This window comes from Oncorhynchus masou, chromosome 24 (genome assembly GCF_036934945.1).
Source record: "Oncorhynchus masou masou isolate Uvic2021 chromosome 24, UVic_Omas_1.1, whole genome shotgun sequence".
Classification (NCBI taxonomy): Eukaryota; Metazoa; Chordata; class Actinopteri; order Salmoniformes; family Salmonidae; genus Oncorhynchus; species Oncorhynchus masou.
Genome location: NC_088235.1, coordinates 95357025 through 95369739, shown reverse-complemented (window position 1 = coordinate 95369739; position 12715 = coordinate 95357025). Strand labels below are relative to the sequence as shown.

The following is a 12715-nucleotide window of genomic DNA, read 5'->3' as shown; positions in this document are numbered from 1 at the left end:
AGCTATTGGACTTGTTAATGTGTGTGGAGGTTAAATATTTCTAAGAATATTTTTGCACTCTGTGCGCCACCGTTTGAGTTGAGCGGGGGGGGGGTGGTACCTCTTGGGGAATCTGTACCGTTATTAACAAACAGATTACTGACCATTTCGAATCCCACCATACCTTCTCCGCTATGCAATCTGGTTTCAGAGCTGGTCATGTGTGCACCTCAGCCACGCTCAAGGTTCTAAATGACATCATAACCGCCATCGATAAGAGACATTACTGTGCAGCCGTATTCAACGACCTGGCCAAGGCTTTCAACTCTGTCAATCACAACATTCTTATTGGCAGTTTCTGAAATGATTGCCTCGCCTGGTTTACCAACTATTTCTCTGATAGAGTTCAGTGTGTCAAGACGGAGGGCCTGTTGTCCAGACCTCTGTCAGTCTCTATGGGTGTGCCACAGGGTTAAATTCTTGGGCCGACTCTCTTTTCTGTATACATCAATGATGTCGCTCTTGCTACTGGTGGTTCTCTGATCCACCTCTACGCAGATGACACTATTCTGTATACTTCTGGCCCCTCCTTGGACACTGTGATAACTAATCTCCAGATGAGCTTCAATGCCATACAACTGCTCTTAAACGCAAGTAAAACTAAATGCATGCTATTCAATCAATCACTGCCCGCACCTGATCGCCCGTCCAGCATCACTACTCTGGACGGCTCTGACTTAGAATACGTGGACAACTACAAATACCTGGGTGTCTGGTTAGACTGTAAACTCTCCTTCCAGACTCACATTAAGCATCTCCAATACAAAATTAAATCTAGAATCGGCTTCCTATATCGCAACAAAGCATCCTTCACTCATGCTGCCAAACATACCCTTGTAAAACTGACCATCCTTCCGATCCTCGACTTCGGTGATGTCATCTATATAATAGCCTCCAACACTCTGCTCAACAAACTGGATGCAGTCTATCACAGTGCCATCCGTTTTGTCACCAAAGCCTTTTGTCACACTACCCACCATTGCGACCTGTACACTCTCGTTGGTTGGCCCTCGCTTCATACTCGTTGCCAAACCCACTGGCTCCAGGTCATCTACAAGTCTCTGCTAGGTAAAGCCCCACCATATCTCAGCTCACTGGTCACCATAGCAGCACCCACTCGTAGCACGCGCTCCAGCAGGTATATCTCACTGGTCACCCCCAAAGCCAATTCTTCCTTTGGTCGTCTTTCCTTCCAGTTCTCTGCTGCCCATGACTGGAACGAATTGCAAAAATCTCTGAAGCTGGAGACTCACATCTCCCTCACTAGCTTTAAGCACCAGCTGTCAGAGCAGCTTACAGATCACTGCACCTGTACATAGCCCATCTGTAAACAGCCCATCTATCTACCTACCTCATCCCCATACTTGTATTTATTTATTTTGCTCCTTTGCACCCCAGTATCTCTACCTGCACATTCATCTTCTGCCGATCTACCATTCCAGTGTTTAATTGCTATATTGTAATTACTTCGCCACTATGGCCTATTTATTTCCTTAACTTACCTCATTTGCACTCACTGTATATAGACTTTTTGTTTTCTTTTGTTCTACTGTATTATTGACTATGTTTTGTTTATTCCATGTGTAATTCTGTGTTGTTGTATGTGTTGAATTGCTGTGCTTTATCTTGGCCAGGTCGCAGTTGCAAATGGACCTTGTTCTCAACTAGCCTACCTGGTTAAATAAAGGTGAAATAAAATAAATAAATAAAATCACCTCATGTTTCAGCATGATAATGCACAGCCCCATGTCGTGAGGATCTGTACACAATTCCTGCAAGCTGAAAATGTCCCAGTTCTTCTATGGTCTGCATACTCACCAGGCATGTCACCCATTGAGCACGTTTGGGATACTCTGCATCAATGTGTACGACAGCATGTTCCAGTTTCCACCAATATCCAGCAACTTCACACAGCCATTGAATGGGAGTGGGGACAATATTCCACAGAGAGCCAGATCAACTCCATGCGAACTCGCTGCATGAGGCACGTGGTGGTCACTCCAGAAACGGACTGGTTTTCGGATCCATGCCCCTACCTTTTTATTAAGTACTGTATCTGTGACCAACAAACAGCATGCATATCTGTATTCCCAGTAATGTGAAATCCATGTTCTTTCTTATTACATGTTGCATGTTGCATTTATATATTTGTTAACTGTCATTTTCTTAGTGAAACGTATTTCGTTGTCAAATAATGTGTAAGAAAATAAAATGACATTCAGGTGTACTATCAGCCTTAATTCATTTGGATTCCTTTCTGTTTTATAGCAAATACAGCATAATTAGAGACAAAAATGTTCCTCCAGCATTTTTTGAGACTACAATTCTGCTCTAGCCTAATTAGAGACTCAAATGTTCCTCCAGCGTATTCAGAGACTAAAATTCTCCTCCAGCGTATTTAGAGACTCAAATGACCCTCCAGCATATTTAGAGACTGAAAATACCCTCCGGCATATTTAGAGACTCAAATGTTCCTCTAGCATATTTACCGACTCAAATGTAGAGATAAAATGTTCCTTGTGAGAATGCTTCCCAGTGACACAGTGGGAGTCGAGGAAGATATAATGAGCAACAGAAGCTGATTACCGCCATATATTAGACTGTATAATTATGAGATTTGCATAAAGTTAGACGGGTGGGTTCTTCCAAGGAGGAGATTTAGGCGGAATCTCTTCATCTTTGCTCCACATTAACACAGATGAAACAGTAACAATTGTAACGGCTGTCGTGGGTTGAAGAAGGTGAGGACCAAGGTGCAACGTGGTACGTCTTCATCTTTATTTATGAATTGAACACTGAATGAAAAAACAACAAAAGAGAATGAACGAAACCAAAACAGTTCTGTCTGGTACAGAATACAAAAACAGAAAACAACTACCCACAAACACAGGTGGGAACAGGCTACCTAAGTATGGTTCTCAATCAGAGACAACGATTGTCCGCTGCCTCTGATTGAGGACTATACCAGGCCAAACATATAGAAATACAACACACAGAACAAAACATAGAATGCCCACCCCAACTTACGCTCTGACCAAACCAAAATAGAGACATAAAAAAAGAACTAAGGTCAGGACGTGAAAACAATATTATCTGTACAATGATTCACTCTACAGGTGATGTGAGAGGCAGTCTGGTTGTGGTTAACCTAATGAATGCTAAAATAATCAATAATCTTACAATAATTCCAGTTTAGTCAAACACGGTCAGATCTTTGGTCTCGGTCTACATACATGTAAAATATGTAGTACAACACAATAGTGTCAACACTAATAAAAGGTAACATCATAATCTGATAAACTTCGCAGAAATGTATAATATATTATGTTTCTTTGAAATGAGGACAAAAATATACAATGTTAATTGCAATGTCTTTCCCCCTGAAGGAAATACAAGCCTATTGGGAAAGAGCTCAGTTTCCTAGCAATGGGCCACACACATACATAGTTCTGTTTTCAGGAAAACCCACTCAGATATGTACATAATGCATTCACACAACACAACAAATATCTTGTTAGTGATAATGCAATAGCAGATTGAGAACAGGTAATGCCCACACACATAAAAATATACACACCGTACACACCATCCACAGACCACACGCAGCTCCTGTACTGTAAAGTGCCAGAGCAACTGCTTTAAGTGTTAAATATCAGATGCAAATGAAAAGAGAAAATCTATCATGACTGTAATGTGTCCTGATGGGAGTTGGCTCTCCCCTGTGAGGAGCCAGGCCGGAAAGAGGCAGGGAGGGAGGAGGGAGCAGGGTGATGTATGGAGGAGCTGGATGGGAGGTGAAAAGCGTAGCGAGACAGACGGGGAGGCGGGGGGAAGAGAGAGGGGGAGGAGGAGGGGGGTAACACAGTCCTGCCGCCCGCCAGAATCCTGAGGGCCCAGGGCAAAAGGGGAATAAATGTTGATTAGTGTTGATTTTATCCAACGAGCACCCGGCAACTGACAGTGGGACTAAGCTGCCGCGAAAGGCAACCATTAATCTTAGTCTGGTTTAAGTAGTGTATATTAATTTGTGTCATTTCCACTGCGCGGAGAGAGGCCTCTCCCTCTCTGTCTACCTCTCTCCTGCGCTCTCTTTCCCTTTTCCCTCTCTCCTGCTCTCTTTCTCTCTCTCTGTTTTCTTTTTCTCCCCCTCTCTTTCCCGCTCTCCCTCTTTCCCTCCCTCTCTCCATCTCTCTGGATAAAAGCTCTAGCGTTTGAAGGCTGTGTCGGTGGAGCGGTGCTCCATCAGCGGTACAGTGGAAGCCTGGAGGTAGCGCCTGCTCAGAGCAGCTCTTAGCAGCAGGGGAGTGTGTAGGAAATGAGATTCAGAGCCCTGCATTAAGGAAAATGAACTCCTGGGGGGTTGGTATGGCAACCACATTCGAAAGTGCCGTTGCATGTTCAATTTAATGTACATAACAAATTTGTTGATTTGAATAAATATTAGAGGAAGCTAGCAGCACACAAAAAAAGAGCCAAGGCAGACCACATATCTTTACAGAGATCATTATTGAAAAAAGGAGTAAAAAAAGCAAGCAGAGTCAGATGTACACCACCATATCCCATCTTACAGCAGTGGATGCTGTGGTCTGTTAATTCTGGCTGGTGAGCCATGAGAACTAAATCCAACCAGTTATTCATTTTATACATTTCATTCACCCCAATGACTGGGATATGCTTTATTTTGGAGACCGCAAGCGCATAATCTTCATTTTTAATGAATAGCATTTAACATTTCCCTGATGCCGTAACATGAAAAATGACAGTAATTTTAGTAGCTAGCTCACCAGCCTATGAAAGAGGAATTTGACTTACATGGGTCTTTCCTCTTGTGTTTCTTATTTCTCAGTCCTCGCTGTCTTTCAGTCTTACTCGCTTTCACACGCAACATAGACACTTGCTCCCTGTCATCATCACTGGGATAACATCACAGAAAAACATTGAGGGGGAGAAACAACACCTCAACGTGAAACCGCTAGATCAATTTCACGGTCACCACCATCAGGACTTTTTTCAGCAGTGCTTGCAGCTGTGGAGAACACACACACACACACACAGACAGACACACATACATACACACACAGAGACACACATATGCACATGCACACACACACACACACACACATGCACATGCACAAACAAACACAAACAAACACACACACACACTCACATTCACACTCTCTCACACACACACACACACACACACACACACACACACACACACACACACACACACACACACACACACACACACACACACACACACACACACACACACATTTTCTCTCTGAATACTGCTGTGTCAGCATAGAGGAGCAGGCTGGATAAAAGACAAAAGCTGTTGCATGTATTAACATCAACACTCCCAGTCAGTGCACTGACAGACAAGGACAGGAGGGGGATGCATATCACTGCGACACAACATTCTATATCTGAGTAGATGTCCTCCTGTTTTGATTGGATGGAAATAAGCTGTTACGCTCAGCTCCCGAGTGGCGCAGTGGCCTAAGACACTGCTGCATCCCAGTGCAAGAGGTTTCACTGCAGTACCTGGTGATTGGGTGTCCCATAGAGTGGCACACAATTGGCCCAGCATTGTCTGGGTTTAGCCAGGGTAGGCCGTCATTGTAAATAAGAATTTGTTCTTAACTGACTTACCTAGTTAAATAAAGGATAAATAAAATGAATTGTTGACATTAGCTCTGAACAGGCCCCAGCCAAGCCTATGCTTGTGTCCCAAATGGCATCCTATTCCCTTGATAGTGCACTATTTTGACCAGGGCCCATAGGGACCATAGTGCACTGTATAGTAAATGTTCCCTGCTACTTACAAAAAGCATACTACTAAAGTGACACCAGAGGGATTTAGATAGAGAGCGAACTGATATGTCAATATTAGCCTTTTGACTACCAGCAGTTTGGCATTGGCAATGCACTCTCAAAATACACTCATCTGCTAATCAAAAAAATATATATATACTGTATATACAGTCAAACTGTAAATCCCTATGGGTTTCTATACCACATTGGGGTTCAAAGCTAAAAACGGGTTTGCTTCTGCGGATAATGACGGCTAACATAAATTGTTTATATTACGATGGTGTGCTGTGGTTTGTAGGGTTCTGACTGGACTCTGGGGAATGGAGGCACTTTCTAGAGTAAAAATATGCAGATTCTAAGCCATCTGAATGGACTGAAAACTCAATGTAGTGTAGTGTACTGTATCTCTCTGACTGCATCCCAATACACTTCTCTGACTATGTCCCAAATGGCACCCTATTCCCTGTGCAGTGCACTACTTTTGACCAGAGGCCATATGGTTCTGGTCAAAAGTAATGCACTATATAGGGAATAGGTTGTCATTTGAGACATATCCTCTATAATCAGATCTCTGGCTAATTTCACCCGTGTTAAATATTACTCCGCTGCCCTCTGAGAAAAACTACATTTCACCATTCAAAAAATAACATTACATCACTCCGCTAGTCATTTGTATAAATGGAGCATCCCCCAGGCGTGAAACCTTACACTATTCAAACAAGGCCACCAGAAAACTGGCCTTTTGTTGAGGTTGAGAGAGAAAAAAAAACAGCCAGTCAGAGCAGCAGGAATGCGTTCCAAATAGCACCCTATTCCCTATATAGTGCACTACTTTTGATCAGGGCACATAGGCCTCTGGTCAAAAGTAATGCACTATATAGGGAATAGGGTGTCATTTGGGACATATCCTACATTTACTGAGCAAGTGTCTCAGTGTCGCAGAGAGGTTATGTTTGACACTGTTGGAGATTTATGACGTTGACGAGGTGTTTATAGAAGTCAATGCATTTTAGCTAATTTTCTTAAGCACCATTTTGGATGATGTCAACAGTTTTCTCATCAAAAGGAGAAGCAAGGTCCTTTAGACCAGTTCCAAAAACCACCTGTGGAAATGTTTTTAAAATAAATGATTAAAACATTTTTTTTTTACATTTAGTTTTATAATGTTGTGTTGAAGACATGGTTAGGGTTTAATTACACTTATCTCCCATTTTGCCACATTCATCTCATGATTAATAAAGTTAGAAATATTTTTATGAACATGATGTAAGATTGAGTTGTGTCACATTCGTATATTCTATAATGCATTGAGTTTGCAGAAGGTTAAAGTTTCATGGCGCAGTAGCATTGGAGTCAAATTATTTGGATGTATTTTTGGAAAGCACCCTGTGCCAATACCTCTTATGACGTGGCTCAGGGTGGATACTTTGTAGCCTACTGTCACAGACAAGACCTTTAACACTGAGTTCAACTTCTCTTTCTTATTCTTCTCACAGTGAACACTAATCCAACAGTAACCTTAGGAGTGTGTGTCAAAATCTAACAGTTTTTAAATGTAATAATCCATACAGGTGAGGTGTAAATCTCTTTTTATCAAGTATTGTATACACACACACACACACACACACTACCTCTGAGTGAAAAGTAACATTCCTTTAAGTCGAGAAAGAAAACCAAAATATGATCGGGATGAAACTAAGCAGTCAAGGATGGAAAAAAGAGACCAGTGTCTGAAAGAAGAAAAGAAAAGAAAGATGCCTACCCTGGGTGGAAATAAAGTGTTCCTTCTCCTTTCCTCCGGGGTGCGAGCAGTACACAGCAGTGTGCTTGTTTATAGTGAGTAGTCATTCTGCTGGGCACTGATCGCTCACCACACCACAGTATCCCAGTAGAAACACAGAGTGGGTCAGGAGTTCAGGAGTTACTCAACGCTGGCTGCCTGTCCTGCCTGCCTGAGTATGACATTATATTCTTTCCTGACGCCTGCAGGTGATGTCAGTTTTTCTCGTACTGGGGACAGTCAGAGACGTAAAGTGTGTTAGTGGAGATGGAGGGGAGAGATAATCCTGTTTACTAAAACCAAATTCAAAAATAAATACACATATTTATAAAAACAAAAAACTGTAAATTAAGGTTTTGAAATAAAAGCTACTTAATTCAATAAAAATAATACTACTGATAAAATATATATATATTTGAATGTAATATATGCAGTTATTATATCAATTCACAGCTCTCAAATGTTGCTATGACAAAATTCTACAAATAAATAAAAATGGCAAATGATAGTCTTGTCAGAAAGAAAAACATATATGTTACAATAAGCCATTAACAACACAGTTATCCTCAGTGAATATCATGTGGTGTAAAAAAACACTCTAGAAATAGCCTTAATGTCTCTGGTGCATTCAGACATATTTAATGGTGAAAAACAAGACAGATTCCAGAGCAGTAGCAGCAGCAGAGGTCTGTGCAGTCAGTGAGTTCTGCTCTGAGCTTTATTTACTTTAAGACCTAACAGAAACCGTGCTCAACTCAACACAGCTTCACTGGGGCTAGTCTGTAGTCTGTACTGTTGTAATAATGTTTAAAAAACAGGTGTGTTTTCTTACTGAGAGAATCATAGGGTTTTTAATACTTTGGCACATACTTTGGTTTACTTAACAGAGATGTGCTCTGGGCTTCAGCAGCTGACCCCTTTCAAAAATATTTTCAAAACTACTTCTGACAAGTTAATTCTAACACCTTATACAGCAACACTAGAGGGCGGATGAAACAATGTCTCATACAGTACATGAAAGGGTAGAGATGTTCAGAACCATGTGCTGTATATACAGTAGTATATCATACATCTATATTCAATTGATATAATAAACTTAATTTCCTTCAAACACTGCAGGTATGTGTAACTAAACCTCCTCTGAGAAGAGGTGGTCAGACTCAGAGACACTCTCCTTCAGGAGAAACAGAAACCTGGGCTATTGGGATGGCCGGGTCCTAGCCAGCTGAGAGAGATGAGAGAGAAAGCACAGCACTCCCAGACAGGACCAGATCCAAGTGACTTTGTACTCCATGTGGAGACAAACTTTGGATGAACTCTGAAAAACGCCAGGGAGTAAACCTCTATGCATAACTGTGTCACTCACTCCCCCTCCAAAACCCTACCAAGACAACAGAGAAAGGAAAGAGAGCCAGCAGGCCTCAAAAGGCCCCCTGCTCCCCTTAGACACTGGCCCAATTGAGGGTGCGCTACATGAGGTAGGAGGACTGGATTGTTGGGGAGTGGAGGTGGCGGGGGGTTGAACTTCATTGAAAATGAAAACATCATGTAAAAGTAGACTGACATACACACAGGGAATAAAATATACAACACAACCCATCACCTCCACACACAGCTCCACAGCAGTGAAGCGTGATGTATGGACCAAGTGAGAGCGGAGAGATAATAAAAATGATTTCTCTTTTATCCTCTATCTATCCCATTTTATTTCATGCACTAATGACTGTGAAACACAGTGGAGTCGCTTCCACATCAAACCCGGACAGCGATAGCATCTCAATATCTCACAAGTACAAATTTAAAGGAGTCCTCATTTCACGCCATATCTTAGAAGGGGAAAATAACAGAGGAGATATATACACACTATCGCTCCTGAGCAGCTCTGAATTCTATCTGTGCCAATTTCAGAAATGTCAAAGGGAACAGGGGTTTGTATTCTGGATAGAGGAGGTATGTTCTGCCTCTCCCTAAGTCTGATGTCACTACATCTGCTCTTAGTGAAATTATTCTGGCGACAAGGTCTCTCACAACAGCACAGACAAATGGAGAGACACACACAAGTGAATTAAATGAGACACACAGCAGAGAGATTTGACAGCTAGCACACAAGGGGGAAACATTATGATGAAGACGGTAATTTAGCTTTCAACACTTTCCATCATCAACACCATCAAACCTTTAGATGTTTGACACTATAATTGGAAAAGATTTTCAATGAAGTAGCACTGACTGTAGGGCTGTGTAATAGCACAAAATGGATTGCACTCCCAAAACATGTGCACATTGTAAAAACACAGGTCTGCAAAATAGGCCAATTTGTATTTCTCTTCTCAGATAAGAATGTAATTCAAAGCACACTGAAAAACATGCCTGCCCTGGCTGCAACAAGTTCATCTATGTGAATGGCTGTGAATTGAAGGCAAAACGCGCTTTCTCTGGAGATATTAATGAGTCCTACACAGAGCGCATACAACGTCCCCTTTACGTGGGCTTCTGTAGCCGAAGAAGAAGGCACTTTTAGTTTTTCTAAGTGGTTAGTAGGCATATAGTTTTCCGTTCAAATTGTGTAGGTCTGTATTTGACGTGCATTCAATAGCCCAGTAGATAACTTTAGAAACCGCATTGGTCCTACCTGTTTTCTCTTTAATTTCACACAAGACGTTGAAGAGAGCAGGCTTCATCCTGTGGCAATTCAGGGCGTGTTTCCTATAAAACAAAATAAAGTAACTTCAACAAATCACATCAATCCTAAAGGCGTTAGCCCTATAACATAGTTAGAATGGTTTTATTGAAGCATTTAGCCTATGACGCAAATTATGTAGACAGGCAAATATGTGAGGTAAATGTTGCGGAACGCGTCTACCTTTTATTGCTAACCTGCTGTATTTGAATATGCGTGCTTAAGATAGCATATGTAATATTTAAAATGACATGTTAATATTTATATTACTATTATTATTGTTAATATTTATATTATTATTATTATTGGAAGCAAGTAAAGAAAGTAAACTGTAATATATAGATACTTGTTACTACCTAAAAATGTAATGCAACACATTTTTATGTCCTGGACTGATTGAGCAACAATACCAAAAATAATTTCTAAACAATTTTGAATATGTATTATGTTGTTTAGAATGGTTAAGTATTATCAACAATTATTAAATGTCTTGTTTGTTGTTGAATTTGTATAAATTACAGTCATGTTCATCGCAGTGCAACACAGGACAGTGGAAAAAGGTTGTCCAAAGAGTTTCATTGTATTTTGAAAGATTCCTCTCAGCTGCTCGCCCTCCACGGTGAAGGCTGAACACAGCCTACACGCACCGCGCCTCAACGCACTTCGCATTAGCTTCTGTGTCAACTGAATATCTAATAACTGGATGCAAATGATTTATCTTCAATTACGATGAATAATCCATCGTATAGCCCATGTAAATAACAAATTATAGCCTATAATACTGTATTATTGACTGTATGTTTTGTTCTTTCCATGTGTAACTCTGTCTCGTTGTGTGTGTCGAACTGCTATGCTTTATCTTGGCCAGGGCGCAGTTGCAAATGAGAACTTGTTCTCAACTAGCCTACCTGGTTAAATAAAGGTTAAATAAATAAATAAAAAAATAAAAAAAATAAAAAATAGCCTATTCTAGATTTCTATTAAATTTAGGCTATGCCTTATCAGTTGTTGAATTTTGACTGGAGTGACAGAGAGAGCGAGGGAGAGAGAGAGAGCTGTGCTTGCACAAAAGTTCATCGAAATTATGATGTTGTCAATCAATGTGATGCTGGTTATTGTTATGACAAATCGCATCTACAAACTTGAGATGTCAGATTTGTACGTCGTTGTTGATTTGTCAGAAGTGTGAAAACACATTGAATCTATAGTGAAAACACTTTGAATCTACGTTATACGTTATACTGCTGCAATATTATACAATTTTGGGAAATTCATGAACAATTGATATGTCCACTGTACTAATAATAAGATAACTTCAAAGTTGAAATGTAGTCTGCTGCACTGTGGGTGTTATTATTTCTCCAAATGCGCGCTCGCCGGGTTATCATTATGGGCTGATGGGCTCGAATGCGTAATTCTTCTCCATTTCATCAATATTATATTTTTCACTAGAAATCTGACTGCCTTCAAATGTCTTATTATCGATCGTAATTGAATGCATACAGTAGTTTGCCACACATTCCTTGTCCATGTTGACAAGGTAGGCTACTGCGCACAGCTGGCCCCTTACCTGGCTTGAGCTTCGTCCAGACTCTGATCTGTGATGGTCATTATTTGCTGTAAAATGTCTCCAATGTCCTGTTTTCTCCCATCGCCTTCCGTTCCTCCCGTGCCTTCCATGTGTTGCGACAAGCCGGGGTGCCCTGCCATCCCTACTCCCGCATGAGAGTGCATCAACCGCGGCTGCTCGTCCATTTCTTCCGATCTATTTATAATCTCTCACCTTCGCGTCAATCTCACAAAAGAGAATCCTTGACCAAATTCCTTCCCACCCGGGTTCGGGAGTTCCACGTTCTGGTTCGCACTCTCGCGCTCCGGAGTTTTCCAAGACACAGAGCCAGAGGGGAAGCCCTCTTTCTCGCTCTCTGCTCTTCCAGCTGGTCTGAAGTGAATCTGAAATCTGATCTGAAATGCTGCCTTGTGCAGATCAGACTGCGTGTAAAAGATAAGCAGACTTCAACTCCAACTATGAATCTGGACGCTTCTTCTTTTCATGTGTCAGAGCCTGTGTCTTCCCGAAACACAATCCCGTTTTCTCCGAGAGACAGCGCCGTATCTAAGGTGAGTTATGGAAATCTGAATTTCAAGGCTATTTCGATTTATTCCATCCGCTTGCTTTTGTTGCATACAGTACGGAACGGCAGTCACTGGAAGGCAGCACATAGCGAGAGTATAAAAGTCAGACTCCGCCTACGCGACATGATTGGGAATAGAGACCATTTAGCCCCACCTTGAGGTGCCTCTCGTGAAACGTCAATCATAGCGCTGTGTGAAAGAGCAAAGCTTGGAGATGTGGCCAGCTGTAAGCACTGGGACAGTTCAGAGTGGCAACCCTGTGA

General features: G+C 41.5%; 1 protein-coding gene across 4 annotated transcripts in view; it reads right to left on the bottom strand.

The window, feature by feature from the left end:
* The window catches only part of LOC135513076 (pre-B-cell leukemia transcription factor 1), a 113272-nt gene extending 100768 nt beyond the window's left edge, over positions 1–12504 (bottom strand). For all 4 annotated transcript variants that reach the window (XM_064935756.1, XM_064935757.1, XM_064935758.1 and 1 more), the window contains exons 1-2: positions 11887–12504; positions 10269–10342 (exon numbers count right to left, since the gene is read on the bottom strand). In XM_064935756.1, the coding sequence (XP_064791828.1) occupies positions 10269–10342; positions 11887–12071 (259 nt within the window). In that variant the 5' untranslated portion in view covers positions 12072–12504. The remainder of the gene's footprint in view (positions 1–10268; positions 10343–11886) is intronic.
* Positions 12505–12715: the final 211 nt, after the last annotated feature.